The following is a 16478-nucleotide window of genomic DNA, read 5'->3' as shown; positions in this document are numbered from 1 at the left end:
ATTATTCATGTACTAATTTATGTATAAGTAGAATTTATGTATTTATTTATTTGATTATTTGTTTAAGGATAGAATATATTTGTTATTTTTATAATTACACAGAATAAGATATTGTTTGCCTTATTTCTGTAATTCATATATTAATTTATGTATAAGTAGAATTTATTTATTATTATTATTATTATTAATGTCTTAACAGATATAATATATTAGTTTTTTATTATATACTGTAGAATCATATATTGTTTTGCCTTATTTTTTAATATTAATATCTTAAGTGTTTAAGTGTTATTTCTTTATTTACTCATAAATATTTGTTATTTTTATGGTTATATAGAATATGCATAATATATTTGTAAATGTATTTATAGATAAAAAAATATCTTGCAGTTTATTTAAGAATCTTATTTGCAACATTCACAAAACAATTTATCGATTAAAATCATACTCTTAGTTTTCATATTTACATGTGCGATATTTAGATTGTATTAGTAAAAATATATTTTTTTTACTGTCAAAGAATAAAGAAAAGGTCGGTGTAACTGGTATCATAATATTTATATTATCGGGAGAAAACGACTGATCCTGGTTTCTCCCAAGGTTTTTTTTTCTCTCCATTCTGTCTCCTGATGGAGCTTTGGTTCATTGCCACTGTCACCTTCAGCTTTTGGCTTGCTTAGTTGGGAACATTTAATATTCAACAATAATATTAATCTGCCTGCATTGACACCATTATATATATATATATATATATATATATATAATCTTTTTTCTTTTTTTCTTTTTTTTTTGAGCTTCAAGAGCTTTTTTTTCAGATAGAACAAGTATCCAACATAGCATAAAATGTTGCAAAACAAGGAGAAACATTAATTGGCAGCAGGGAATTTAAGATTATATCAAAATATTTTAAACATGTTAATGACTTTTTGTTTTTTAACAATTTCAGAGAAGATATGAAGCAATCAAATTCTAATTTAAACATCTTAAATATTGGGGATGAATTTAAATATTTTTGCTTATGGATATAAAATTTTACCAACAGTATAAATAAATTAACATATTCAAGACCTTCGTTAACATTGTTTTCATAATACACAATAATATCCTTTAAAGTAAAATTGTAGGCCTTTTTAATTTTTACTAAATTAAAGATAAACACTCCCAATTCCTTCCAGAAATGTTGGATCATTTTGCATTAAAAAACAAGGGGATTAACCAAGCAGTCTTCCAATTAATATTATCAATAATAGAGTTCCCAAAAAAAATTCCTAGGTGCTATTTGATTTTGTATTTGAAATATTGTACAAATATGTTTATTATTGCATTTTTTATAAATCAATTCAATGCCGTTTGAAATTAATTTGGTATCCTATCATTAATGTGGAGTTAAATTGAATATGACATTTTTAATGAATCAGAGTAATTGACACCATTATATGAAGTGAACTGAGCTGGACGATGACATCACTGTTCTCTCCAGAGCAGCTATACAGTATATATAAATGAACTAAATTAATAACTTTTTTACAACAAAAATGAGCCATCACTGAACTTACTTAGCTGGACTATGACAGTATTTTCTTCCAAATCTGCTGTACAGCAGATTGTATTGTATCTTTATTGTAAAAATTGCTATACATAAAGGTGACTTGACTTAGTAAAAAAATGAAGACTAGAATAAAATAATTTGGTGCTTTTCTAGTAAATAACTATTGAAAAAGCAACATATATCTGCTATTTATTCTTCCACATTTTATATGAAATATTATTTCTAAGTGATGAATCGTCCGAGTGTGTTTATTCTAAAGGGAACTTTGCTCCGCTCTTCCTTTGGAATGCGTCGGAACCGGAAGTGGTGGTGACGTCACGGCCGCTCTCGAATTCCCAGTGCAGGACAACAACTAACCGACTGACTGAAAACTTTGTCAAACTCTTCCGAAAAGCCGTTTTAAAGTGTTTTAAAGTTCCCCTCCGGGATGCCCGGGTGTGTTTGAAGCGGACTGGTCGTGTGGCAGATGTGGACTGGCCGTTAGTGGTGGATGGAGTCGGGCTTCGGGGTCCAGCGGAGGGCCGATGGAGGCTCACCCGCTGTGGGAGCGTCGCAGCGCCGCAGGAAGATGCCGCCCAGAGCCGCTGATTATAAACTACAGGTGATCATCATAGGCTCCCGCGGTGTGGGAAAGACCAGCCTTATGGAGAGATTCACGGATGACACTTTCTGCGAGGCGTGCAAGTCCACTGTGGGTAAGACAAATATACAGAAATATTTACAGAAATAGTAGCTGGAGCAGCTGTCAGTCTGGATGGTGAACAACAAGGACCTTCAGTTTATTTGTGTACTAGTACCTATTATCTTTATGCTTCGTTATTATAACAATACATACCACATTATTATTGTGTTTACCTGTTCACAAAACAAATAAATTCCAGATCAACTGTCCAAGTTATTAATAGTTCACTATAGATAGAAAATAAGGGGAAAATATCCATTTAAGTATAAATGGTGAACTATTAATGATTAGTAAACTAGACTCTGCTAACTATGGGTAATTAATAAACTCTGGTTTAAGTTAGCTAAGTATATCCCGTATAGCTATTAATATATAACTTATATATAACTATGGACAGTAGGAAGTAATGACAAATTTGTAAACTGGAGATGGTTATCGTAGTGTAAAGTTACTCAGTAAACCATTATAGCTAACTTGACATCCTAGTTTGGTGTTGGTGTGTTGGTCTTGTTGTGTGTAAAATAGATTCAATGTAAAAAGGATCGGCGCAATAAGCTTCAGCCGACACCTTTTCGGTCAAGCAACTTTTTTCTTTTAAAAATATTGTTTAGACCGTAATTTAATTTTCGTTTCTATGTTTGCTTGTAAATCGTTTTTTTTTTCGTTTTTTTTTTAAGTTGACCAAAATAAACTAAACTAACTAGTTTAGTATAGATTGATAACTATAGCTGGTTTGAATAGCCTTGGTAGTTAACAGTGATTCATTTGTAAACTACAGATGGTTAGCAATTGGCATTTGATGGATATTAGTTAATTGTGGGTAATATTGTGGAGGTGTGTGTAAATTTATATAATATACATTTACACAGACACAAAGAAAACCATTATCTGAAAATCACTTCTGTCAAATCATGAAAATCAAATCATGGCCTGTGACCATGTAAATCAGAGAACATTTGATTTAATATTAATAATAATAATAGTAACACATATGGATGAAAACAATTCAGGTAATTTAATTTAATTTTTATGTTAACATGAATGTCATTTTAGTTTTCGTCTAAACTGTTTTGATCCCTCATTCTCGTGCACAGTTGTTCCGTAATGTCATTACTCGAGAGATCTGCCAAGCGCTGAATCACATTAAGAGAACACACAAAACTTCTGATTTAAATAATAAAACCCTTTGATACAAAATCAGTGATTTTTAGCCATTAACTACATGAAACTGTTCCGGCAAGGTTATCACTCACTCATGACAGGCTTTCACATCAGATTATTTGCATGCTGTTATCTAACCCAGTATCCCAGAATAGCCAGACACAGGTTCACACAGCTGCCGCGACATGCCGGACCCAGATATGTACATTAAATATGAATGATTTCAATTATGTGTTTGATAAGCATGAATTTTAAAGGAACTTTAAAGCTTGAAGTATGACTGATCTTATTTCTTCTCATTTTGTCTGTGGTTTTGAAGGAGTGGATTTTAAAATCAAAACAGTGGAGCTGAGAGGAAAGAAGATCAGGTTACAGATCTGGTGAGTGGAGAGGAAGTGCTGTGTCCTTATCATTGACTCAGCCCGCCATGTCACTTCCTGTGTCTCAGAAGCACATGAGATCAAGTCGCCCGGCACAAAGTCATTAATTCCAGACCGGAGTCTCTGAGACCCAGTCAAACATCTTCCATGTGAAGCTTTTGAGATTTAATCAGTTGTGTTTGCTTACTGTTAACCAGCCATTAACTAACTCGGAGGATTTGAGAATACTAAACTCACAGCTAGATGTGAAAATATGTCAGAATTCAGAAAGCATATGTGGGGTTATTAAAGCATTACAATAAACTCATCAAATCTGTGACTACACACTCGCAGCATCCCAGAATTCAGCAGTGAATGTAAATATGTGCATTTAAAGTGTGATTACTAACTGAAATGTAGCCTATGTCCATGTACGTCCCTTCTCACCTTCTCCTTATCAATCCCGCCGACCGCTGGCTGTTAATTCTATTCTATTCAGTGTGATTTTTTTCAGATTCTATTCCATTCAGTTTGATTCTTTCAGATTCTATTCTATTCCGTCTTATTCTTTCAGAGTCTATTCTATTCAGTTTGATTCTTTCAGATTCTGTTCTATTCGGTTTGATTCTTTCAGATTCTATTCTATTCGGTTTGATTCTTTCAGATTCTATTCTATTCGGTTTGATTCTTTCAGATTCTATTCTATTTGGTTTGATTCTTTCAGATTCTATTATATTCGGTTTGATTCTTTCAGATTCTATTCTATTCAGTTTGATTCTTTCAGATTCTATTCTATTCGGTTTGATTCTTTCAGATTCTATTCAGTTTCAGATTCTATTCTATTCTATTCAGTTTGATTCTTTCAGATTCTATTCTATTCTTTCCGGTTTGAATATTGTGTCCAGTTCTATTGTATACTATTCTGTTTCTTCTATTTGACTGCTTTGATCTGTTCGGTTCTGTTCTATTCTCTTTTATTTGGTTTGGCTCTGTTAAATTCTATTAGATTCTACTTGTTTCTGTTTTGTTTGATTTAATTTGGGTCTATTCTGTACATTTCTGTTCAGATAGAGTTTACTTCATTCAGTTCTACGTTGGGATGCCAATTTTCAGGAATTTTGAATTGCCATGGTTGATTGTGATTTAAAATTAATTCAGAAAATCACATGTGGAGCCGAGGACTCCAAATAATTAAAAAAAATATATAAATATCTGAGTATCTGCATTTTCCCTTTTAATACATTTAGGCTGTTTAACATAATTTGAATTTGTTTTAATCACCATTGATTTATGACAGATAATGTGGCGCCTATAGAAAATACAGATACAACATGTTCTTATTGTGAATTTTGAGTCTGCTTAATTTTTTTTAGACAAGCCAAATCACAAAATAGATAAAAAACAATGGATTAGAATAATCAGGTAAATTAACAACAACAATGATTCAATCATAGATTAAGCATGAACGTCCCTTGTTCTGTTCTATGTAGTTTTATATGGTTCTATACTATTTTAGAAGTTCTATTCTACTCTATTCTGCTCTGTATTAGTGTAAACTAATCTTTGTTATTCCATAATGCTTTGTTCCAGTGGAGTCTGGGTCAGTCATCTACTAACTAATCACAAACTAATACTAACCCACCCATCAACTTTATGAATATTTTATTTCCCTTTGACCCTGACACACACCGGCTTCTCTCACAACACACTTCTGCAGATGTCTGCTTTTGAACTGTGTCTGTAACACGTGTCCGCTCACGTCCAGCTTCCCAGCATCCACGGCTCCTTCACTGTCCGTCTTAACTGCTCATTGACATGTGACGCCTCACCGGTCCTCTTTGTGACATCATATCCTGTTTTGGAAAAATGCAGCCAGACTAGGGTGGATAAGGTACAGTAAAAACGAGGAGATAAACATCAGTCATGTGCAGTAATGTGTTTTTTCGTTTCCCTTTGAATCACGATGTGAAAAATCTTCTCATGAAAGACTGCTGAGATATATGAATGCTTCTTGAATTAAAGTAAAAGCAAATTATGATCATTTACATAACGCACCTTCCTGTCCTTATTTTGAGTGATTCAATGGGTGCATGTTTGTCTTTCCAATCTGTTATATAAAATAAATAGACTTTCTTTTTCAGCTGTCTCCACAAATCCCTCTTACCTTTTCAACTTCCACTCCAACCGCTGTGATTATAGAGACACGTTTCACTGTTAAATCAATGCTCTTTCTTTTGTAGTCTAGCATATGATTTATTCCCCACTCTGACTGTTATGCGGGTCTAATAACGTTGAATAATTGCAGGGACACGGCCGGTCAGGAGAGGTTTAACAGCATCACGTCTGCGTATTATCGTGGCGCAAAAGGCATCGTGCTGGTCTACGACATCACCAAGCAGGAAACCTTTGAAGACCTGCCTAAATGGATGAAGATGATAGACAAGGTGCTCAAACATCAACACTGATTCATTTCTGTTGTGCAGCAATTATCTAACTTGTGCTTTTGGTTCTGTGCAGTATGCGTCAGAGGATGCTGAGCTCTTATTGGTTGGGAACAAACTGGACTGCGAGTCTGATCGCGCAATCTCACGACAACAAGCTGAGAGGGTGAGACCGCGGTTATTTTAGTATTATTATAAACCAATATAGTTTTTCTTAATATTTTGAATTAGCTTTTATTTTTATATTTTGTACATTTTAGAAATTTGGTCAAGTGCTTTTTTTATATATATATATATTACGGCTCGGCGGTATGACGGTATATATCGTTACCGCGGTAGAAAATGTCAACCGTAACAGATTTTTTTTATTCCGTGTATACCGCGACATGTAAATAAGTGGGCGTGGTTAGCTCACGTGCAGCGTGTGTGAGACTAAGACACTGAGATTTGTCAAAGAAACATGGAGAAAGCAGATCAAGAGGATCCAGAAGGAATTACGTTTTCTAAAGGGTTGTTGTTAACGTGATATTTTCATGAATAAATGAGCAGCAGTCAACTAGCAATAACATGAAATTGAAAAATTATTCAGCAACACTTTATTTAATGTTGAATTGCACCTATGAGTTGTATTTAATATCAATCAGTTGGGGCAGTTCATCTAAAAGTTGATGAGTGTGTTTTGTTTACTATATTTAGCTATCAAAATAGTTTACCAAAGAAATAATTAACAAATAAAATCAAAATCAAACAGGGTGAAATACTTTTAATTTCTGAAGGATTTGGGTTAATTTATTATACAAAGCCGCTTTTGTCGATTTTTCGAGAATAACTACATGTATAAATAACTATACCGTGAAATATATCGTTACCGTGAAATAAAATTAGTCATACCGTGTATATTTCTATGTAGTTACTTTGTTTTAGTTTACATTTCAATTTAAACTTATTTCAGTTAGTTATCAAGGCAACCGTTCTGTTCTTTTTTAATCTAAAGTGGTCATATGATGCTATTTTAAAAGTTCATTATTTTGATTATCGAGTGTAACAGAATAGCTTAACATGCTTTAAAAAAACACATTATTTTTCACATACTGTACATTATTGCAGCTCCTCTATATCAACCACGCTGATTTCTACAAAGCCCCTCTTTCTGAAAAGCCTAGAGTAATCTGATTGGCCAGCTGACCCACTAGTAGACATTACTTAGTCTGTTCAAAAGTGACCATCAAAATAAAGTAAAACCGTGACTTTTAATAGTTTTAGAGAAGTTTACAATAACAACATTGGTGTTAACAATAACAACAATGACCAATGGTGCGGCAAATGTCGCTAGATAATGATTTTTTCCTATGAGACACTATTTTTTTTTTCCTATGAGAGCTCCTATTTTTATTCTTCTACCAGTTTATTTGTTGTTACTTATGTATTATAACCTAATATTGAGAATTCAGTTGTATAATGCTGTCTCAGGTTTACCTTGACATTTTGGTGGAGGAAAATGCTAAATTACAACTCAGTGTCTTACAGTCCGTCCAAAGCCCTGGACACAGGGACATTATTATCCTGCGTTCTCCACAGAAAGATTCTTCGAATGCTCTAAATAATGCCTCCGCCAACCTTTCCAGCCCCACTGAGACTAAAACTGACTCTATTAGTGTTTAGTTCACCCAGACATTATTTACTCAATCCAGTGTCATTCAAGAGTATCATAAAAGCAGTCCATATATCTTCTGAAGATATATACAATAGCTAGGTGTGTTACTATTCTAGAAGAGAACAAATATTAAATTATTTGAATTTGGGCTGTGAAACGATTAATCGCGATTAAACGCATCCAAAATAAAAGTCTGTGTTTACATAATATACTGTGTGTGTGCTGTGTATATACATGTAAATATATACATGTATATATTTAAGAAAAATGTGTTATTTATATATAAAATATTTATATATAATACAAATTTTATTTATATATATATATATATATATATATATATATATATACTGTGTATATATATTTAGCAAATATTTCTTAAATATATACATGTATGTGTTTGTGTATTTATATATAAAAAATAATTATACACAGCACACACACATATATTATGTAAACACAACCTTTTATTTTGGATGCGTTTAATCGCGATTAATCGTTTCACAGCCCTAATTTGAATATTTAACCCATTCAGGAGAACCGTCACACTGAAATAAAGTACTTTGTTTTTTCTTCTCTGATGGCAGTTTGCTTCACGGATATCAGGGATGCGTTTCTGTGAGGCCAGTGCCAAGAATAACTTTAACGTGGATGAGATTTTCCTTAAGCTAGTTGATGATATTTTGAGTAAGGTAAGTGGAGCTGTTTTATTAACTGTTTTGATGAATTCTTTGCCCACCATAATGTTCATTTTAAAACATTTGATAAAGTATCGTGAGTTTGACTGAGAATGTGGCATTCATCAGCTATTATGGGTGTTTCTGGCTCAAATAGTGTCATCAAGAGCTAAACAGAGTTTTTAGGATGTCAAAAGCCAGAATTTGACTATTGGCATAAAGTCAGACCCACTTTCCAGTTTATTATGGCCAAGAATCGCCCACTTGGACAGGAAGCAGAACTAAGATATTCTATTTATATACTGAACAAAAACTGTGAATATCTTAAGATGATCAAAGATTTGATGCCACAAACTTTTGCAAATGCAGTAATTATAGTTTTGTGTTATTTTTTCTACGATTTGGGGAACAATTCTAATTGTGATTTTGCAATTTGAATGACATCTGAATGATTAATCAAGAAAACAAACAGGAAAACAGAACTAAAACACACAATAATTTCGTCATAGTTTATTATATTTATCATATTGTATATTCTATTTTTTACTAGGGCTGCACGATATTGAAGAAAAGTGCGATATGCGATAACTCATTAAATAATGAGATATTCGATATGCAATGCGATAATGCTTAAAGTGTGTAAAATAAACTTACATTATCTTTAAAATATATTTAAAATGATATAACCTACATGCGTGTTTCACATTCTTTTTTTGACAAGAAAACATTCCTACAACTTCTGAAAGTGAACAGCAGTGTTTTACTGTAGCATAAGAAGTGTTATTTTAACATTAGGTTTATTTAACAACAGAAACTGAAAAATCAAATGTAAAAATAAAGCACTGCTTAGTTTTCACTGTATGAATGAAATATATACTGATTCTTATTAAAGCTAGAAAAGTTATTCAGCCAAGAGCAGTGAGTGATTTTCTCTTTTTCTTTTATTCATTACCCGTTATTGCAATCTGTTGGGATATACATATCGTGATATATACATTTGCGATATTTCGATATATTGTGCAGCCCTATTTTTTACTATGTTTGTGTATGTCCTTAATGTGTTATTTGTTCCGTTTGCTGTTGCATTGTGGGACGGGGAACTAAGGATAAAACATTTCACTACATTACGTCATATGTTTTTGTCAAATAAAGAACGGTTAAATTGTAATATGTTTTTATTTCTTCATTTTCAAATGTCAAGCTTTTATTCTGGCTGAAAACCGCAGGGAGCCTTTAAAGCATCTCTTTTTTTAACAACAGCTGGTTTATAAGTGCTTCTCATTACAAGTTAAGGAAGATGGTCGGTGCATTTTGCGTTAAAAAATGCACGTTTTAACCGACCCAACATGCATTTCAGTTTTGTTTTATTTCGTTTAATTTTGCAGCCCTGATTGGCTTCTCTTTTGAGCAAGATTTTGCCATTTTTGTGTGCGATGTGCATCAGACAGTCAGTAAAGAGTCTATAACATCTTATAATTTTACAAAATGTTGTGTTTTTCCACAGATGCCACTTGAAGTCCCCAGTAGAGAGCTGTCCAACAGTGTCCTGTCTCTTCAGCCTGAACCTGAATTCCCACCAGAGCTGCCTCCACCTCGCATGCGCTGCTGTTGAGACTCGGTTCATGCTTTATTTAGAAACCCAACCTCCTTCCCTCTTATAACCCAACACATGCTGTTACAGACTCCCGCCACCAGGGGTCCATGTCCTGATGCCCTCATACCAATGATCATATGGTTGATGAGATGATGGCCTGTCATTACCAGAGAAGATTTAAAGCATTTAATCATCCCTCGCTATAGATTTCACACAAACGATAGACTGTGCAATTAATTATAGTCCATATTTTGGTACTTCAAGATGCCAATAAAGAACATCCGTATCATCACACACACAGATGCATTTATTTTTGACGGCCCATGCATACACTACCTCATTTCTGGGAAGCACACGATTGCGTTGATCTGACACGTGCCTTTCCTATTGGATACCGCTGCACACACACGCCACAAATACGTGTGTCATAACCCATCAACTCCTATTTATGTAGTTTACATCATCACTTCCTCTTAGCTGAAACGAGAAACTACCGTTTATATTGGACGACGGATACTCTACCCTTGTCTTTCACTTCCCTTCACGTTTCAAACACTCATTCAGTGTTTCTAATGGAAAACGTTCCCGGTCTAAAATTAAGAAGCTCTTTTTTCCAAATCGATTTGGCATTAAAAGCGAAGTGAATCTACATGTCATGCCTAGTGGAATTAATTTCTTTCAGCTGTGTGTTTGTTCGGCCCATTATTAATCACCAGCATGGTTGGGGTTGAAATTTATAAAGTCTTTATGCCTTCATTGTTACTGTTTTTGAGGTTGGATTTTGTGTTATCCGTTGTGTTTTGCACTACAATCCATTCATAGCTAGTTTATGAACAGCTAAAATACAGAACGTTAGTGTAGGACGTGTGTACAGGAGATTAACCTTATTATTCAGAGTTTTGTTATTTAGTAGCCCTCTTTCAGTGTCATTTCCTCATAAAGGAAGGTTATTAATTGGGTGTCGCACAGACTGAGTTCATTGTTTTATGGGCCGGATCTGGATGGCAGAACTGAAATGCTCTCGCCGAAAGGGTTATTTCTCGTGGAGAGCAGATGGAGAATAAAAAGGGACATTTAAGAGGATCGTTGTGATACTCGGACAGCGTCACTAACTGAAGGACACTTGTTCTCTTCAATTAAAATCACCATGCCTCGGCGTTCCTGGAAAAAACCCCACTGATTTATGTTGAATTGAGTTATTTGCCTGTTAGATGAAGGACTAGTGATGATTTAGTTGTGTAATAATATAACAAAACCTAATAACTAGTGTTAGATTGGAAACACTATTTTAACTGAACTGACTAGCTGGCACCAGATATGTTTTTTGGGGAATATGATTTAAGAAAATATTTTGCTTAAAACAATAAGCCCCGCCTCTTCTATTTACCGTAATGTGGGGGGGAAACTAAACGTTTTCACCTTTAAATGGCTGTGCAACAAATATTGTTTCATTATTTTTACAAATAATAATAATCCAGAAATGTCTTTCTCAATGCAGTGATATGAGTGGAAATGTGCTTAATTTTCTTTACAATAATATCATGATTTTCATTATGCAAAAAAACAATTTATTTTTATTTTTCCGTTTGGGGTGAAATATGACCTGTAAATGTTCTGGACAGTTTTCATGTTATTCAACTGTACGTCAACTGATAGAAAGATGATGTACGTGTGTATTGGAAGTGTGTTTACGTTGTTTGTAATGCGTCAGAAACCAGTGTCGTACTAAACAACCCAAACCTTGAGTCTGTTCTTGAGAGATAAATGTCTGCTGCTGAGGTGAAAAAATGCTTTTTGCTGTAGCTTTTTTTGTTTTGTATTATTATAATAACTTTTTTCCTAATTTAACTTTAACTGTGTGTCCTTTGAAAGTTTATAACCAACTTAACCCTGTGGATTTTGTGTTAACAGTGTTAGAGAGAGTGTAGTACTAAGCTCAAAATGTTCATGTGTGCAGGCTTGTGCCATATTGTAACCGTATGAGATTATCTAATGATCCTTTTCACTAAGTGCTTTTTACTTTCTTTCTCTGCAGGAGAAATTGATCATTTATTTTGGATTGTAGTTGAATCTAGAGTCAGATTTATCATTATTTACAGCTAAACCCCCTGGTAATTTTTACATTTGTGTTTCAAGGTGCTTTAACCTTTCACCTTTTTTTTTTCTTCTTGTTTGTATTTATATATTATTTTGTTTCAGTGTATGAATCTTAGTTGCTCTTCCCCATAGAAACTGACTCTATGTTCTGCAGAAAAAGTTAAACCCAACACGCTCTTAAAACTACTCAATTAGTTGCAATACTTGTTGCTTTTCTGGACCTTAATTTTGTACAGAATAAGTCTTGGTTTAGTCTCTCAGCCAATCACAGTATTTACTACATTACAAAAACAAAAATTTAAACAGATCCTCATGACTTTGCAAAATAGAAGAGTACTTTGCGAATTAATACAGAAACAGTTTGGCATGTTTAAGCAGTTTTGTGGTATTTATAACTTTGTGGCATTTTTAAACTAATGAAGTGCAAATAAAGATATATATTTATTACATAGATGTGTGTTAGCATTCTGATGCTTTTCCTCCTGTTTACTCAAGCATAAACTTTCTTTTGCACGATTTTATTCTGTCCATTCTTACAAAATGTTTATTGTTTGGGATCTCACTTTTATTTGCAGAGATGTACTGCCTCCTTTTCACAATATGATGGCGCTATTGGATAAACAAGTTAATTGAATAACTACTGCAATCTAGCTTGTTTATTTTTTAAGAAAAGTTTTGGTAAATGCATGCGTAAAGTTTTAATGATGATAATATTGTTTGTGTGCATGTATGTATGCGTATATATATGTGTGTGTGTGTGTATAAATATATATACAGTACCATGCAAGAGTCTAGGCCACCACCAGCTTTATTGTTTACGAATGTTTTAATGACCATCCGATTATTATTATTATTTTTTAAGATACAAACACAGTACTGTATGTGTAAATACAGGAAATGTGTAGTACACAAAATGACAAAATGTCTTCTTTAAGCAAAAATCAGTATTTAGTGTGACCTGGACTTCTTAAAGTTTCTCAAAAAAACATCTAATCATTGAGTATTCTTGGCCTTCCAGTCCGTTTTCATTCCATTCAGGTTTAAGAGAACAGTTCCTGTTATTGCTCAAGTGTAAGAGGAGGTCAATAAATACTTGCCGCTTTAGTCTATAGAAGCACTTTCTTTCTGATTTTATATTTTATTTTATTTTTTGCACACAAATTTCCTGTATTTCAACTCAAATCACCCCGTTAATGGCAACATCCTCTTTTTAACTAACAATTGCAAGATTATATCAAAATATTTAAAACAAAATGTTTTATCTGAAAACCAGTTTCTTTTTCAACATTTAGTGGTAAAATATTATGTATTGGGGTATTCTGTCAGACTCACCTGGTTGTATTTATCGGTTTTGGTTTTCATTCAAAATATTATTTTTAAAAATATATATCATATTTGTAAATGGTATTAGGCTATTTTATTCACACCTGTATCTAATGATAAAAAAGTATTTTCTCTCCCTGTTTCTCTGTTTTAGTGGTGTATGTGTGCGCGTGTGTGCGTGCGTGCGTTGCGCGCGCGCGTGTGTGTGTGTGTGTGTGTGTGTGTGTGTGTGTGTGTGTGTGTGTGTGTGTGTGTAATGCGCTGCTCATTGCGTCTCCATGCGTACGCAAGCGTGCCTGGCCGGTACCGGAGCGCGAGGAGGGGTGTGCCCGGTGCTTGTGTGTGAAAAACAGGCGCATGCGCTCCACGAGACCTGAGACACGGACGGGGAGCGTCAGACCGCAGCGGCTGCAGATTTTCCCGTCAGCCGGGGGGGAGAGGACAGCTGGGAGAGATGATGGGAGGACTGTAATCCCGGGGGAGGGATGGACCATGGACGGACGGATTGATACAACGCACAGAACCACGAAGATTCTCACTTGACACAACACTATCCACCGTATCCGCTCGGAAGCGCGAGGAACGACACGGTGATGGCAAGTGATTTACGGTTGCGCGTCCATCTGAAGTGATGAGACAGAAGCGCGCGGCTGAATCCTTCTGTCAGGTTGTATAATGGAGAGCTCCAATGGCTCCGACACCAAACCGCAGAGCCATCATCCTCATCCTCAGGTGGAGAAGAAGAGGTTAAACCGCGCGCCGTCCCCTGCCAGACCCGTCCTGAAGGATGTCCACTCGCGAACGGCCAAACCGATCGTGCCAAAATCCCCCAAATTCAACAAGCAGCAAACGTCCTCCGCGCCGGTGACGCCTCATAGCCGCGTTCCGAGACGCACCGTCCCGGGCGCGAAGGACAAAACCGCATCAGCACCTGCAAAAAGCAACATCAAACCCTCAGCGACAAAAAAGGCGGTTAAGGTTACTCAGCATGCAGCATCCGAACCGAAACCGGCGAGCAAAGCGATTGATACTGCCGCTCCGCAGATCCCCAAGAGCAAAGGGAGGCTCGCCCCGATACGCGTTCCCACCGCACGCGGCGTCTGCCAGACGGACAGCAGCTCGGATTTGTCCGATTGTCCCTCCGAGCCGTTGTCCGACGAGCAGAGACTGGTTCAGGCCGCCAGTAGCGATGCGGAGTCCGGTTCCGGTTCGAGCGAGCAGGCGGTCGGGGTTCGGGTGCGGGCGCTCGCGCTCGGAGCGGGAGGATCTCAGGCTTCACCGGCGCCCGGTGCGCACGCGGACCAATGCAGAGCGGAGAAAGACGCACAGTTCAAAACGGAGAGCAAGGAAATGGCCCAGGAGGAACTGCTGAGGGAAATCGAAGACCTTCGATCGGAAAATGACTACCTCAAGGTGAGCCGACACTCTCAAATGTATGGTAACATTGGTATTCTTAGACATGACTTTTGAATTTTAATATCGTCATCTAATACATTACGGTTGCATGATATTGCAATGCAAGAGGTCGTAAGGAGAGGGTGCTTTCAATCCTTTACCAAAAGTACTGTGGTAGTATGGGACAGTGATGTATATGATTGAATCATTCAAGTATGGTACATGTACAGAATATTTTTTAGATTAATGTCTGTTGTTCTTCAGAAGGATTATGGGTTGAGCTGCCGCTGTAAATCCACATGACAGTTTTACACCTTCATTTGTTTTTCCACGTGATGACCCTCTTGATAATCCGGCTCTTGTTTTAAATGCATCCTACTCATTTACACCTCTTAGACTAACAATACTGCAGCATCATTTGTCCCTGAAAGCATCTAGTCTCACTAGTGTTTATTCTTTTGACAAACATTTGATGCAATGAGTAAATAAATACTTGAAAGTAACATGGTGCAACTATGTTTTTTTTGGACATTTACCTTGGCAATACCATACTTTTATTATTGAAGTACTGTACATGTCATTGGAGTACCATAAGCATGCTACAAAATCCTATACAAGAAGAGTTGTGATGGTATTAGTTGACAGTGCCATTGTACTAAGGCTCTCCAAGATGCTTAAAAAATACAATGATAGTAAGTAAAATGTATGTATATAGCACATATAAACACAGCTAAGCTGATCAAATTACAATTACACAGCATAAAATAATATTCGAAAACACCAGAGAATAAAGATTTGTATATATAGACATAAAAGCCATGAGTGATGGTGCAAGGCGATACTGAGTGTATAACCCGTCCTACTCGACCCACTCCGAGAGGGATTCCAACCGGGTCTCCGGCATGGGAGGCGGACGCGCTAACAAGATTGGAAAGACCGTAGCCACTAGCTTCAGTCGCTAATGCGCCTCCTGAGGCCAGGGGAGTGAGACTCTTAAGCCTGTTTTATGCTTCTGCGTCGTATCGACGGCGTACCCCCGCAGACCCCTGTGCGTCGCCACGAACCCCTCCGCCGTAGCTCGACGTGCACCTCTAAAAAAATTATAACTACGCGTCGAGGCGACGCAGACCACAAGGGCTGTGATTGGTCAGATGCACCGCGATGCAACTCAACCTGACGCAGAACCATAAAACGGCCACGACGCCGTAGGAGTGACGGCGTAGCTACACCTTGGAGTTGACGCAGAAGCATAATGAGGCCTTTACTGGCCTACATCTATTACACTCACTCCCTAAACATTACTCCCACCTGGGTCACGGCACCAAATGTAACCGGTCCTACTTGACTTGCTCTAGTCCTAACGTCAGGAGCTAGTGTGCCTCCTGAGGCCAGGGGAGTGATTTATTAATTTTTTTCTTGCACACTGAGTCCGAAATTTTCCCACATTAAAAAATAAATACGACCTCTCGTTGTCAGTCACGTTTACACTCTGCCACCGAAACTTTTGTCCTTCATAAAAAAATTCAGATCGAGTTCAATTTTCTGC

The 16478-nt window shown here is 36.2% G+C and overlaps 2 protein-coding genes across 7 annotated transcripts in view; both read left to right on the top strand.

Annotated features, from left to right (window-relative positions):
* Positions 1-1832: 1832 nt before the first annotated feature.
* Positions 1833-12663, top strand: rab12 (RAB12, member RAS oncogene family). Its single transcript, XM_077222258.1, has 6 exons — positions 1833-2244; positions 3712-3772; positions 6057-6195; positions 6269-6358; positions 8434-8538; positions 10028-12663. Exons 1-6 carry the CDS (start codon positions 2040-2042, stop codon positions 10133-10135), a joined length of 708 nt encoding a protein of 235 aa, XP_077078373.1. The 5' UTR covers positions 1833-2039; the 3' UTR covers positions 10136-12663.
* Positions 12664-13888: 1225 nt separating this feature from the next.
* mtcl1 (microtubule crosslinking factor 1) overlaps positions 13889-16478 on the top strand; it is a 96841-nt gene continuing 94251 nt past the window's right edge. For 5 of the 6 annotated variants that reach the window (XM_077222103.1, XM_077222106.1, XM_077222105.1 and 2 more), the window contains exon 1: positions 13904-14950. In XM_077222103.1, the coding sequence (XP_077078218.1) occupies positions 14213-14950 (738 nt within the window). In that variant the 5' untranslated portion in view covers positions 13904-14212. Of the gene's footprint in view, positions 14951-16478 lie in introns of all 6 variants that reach the window. The other variant, XM_077222100.1, reaches the window with a different exon arrangement.

Source organism: Siphateles boraxobius, unplaced genomic scaffold (assembly GCF_051911475.1).
Source record: "Siphateles boraxobius isolate OS27281-9 unplaced genomic scaffold, OSU_SipBor_1 86, whole genome shotgun sequence".
NCBI classification, from domain to species: Eukaryota; Metazoa; Chordata; class Actinopteri; order Cypriniformes; family Leuciscidae; genus Siphateles; species Siphateles boraxobius.
Note: the sequence above shows the minus strand (reverse complement) of the source record. Positions and strands in the feature narration are given on the sequence as shown.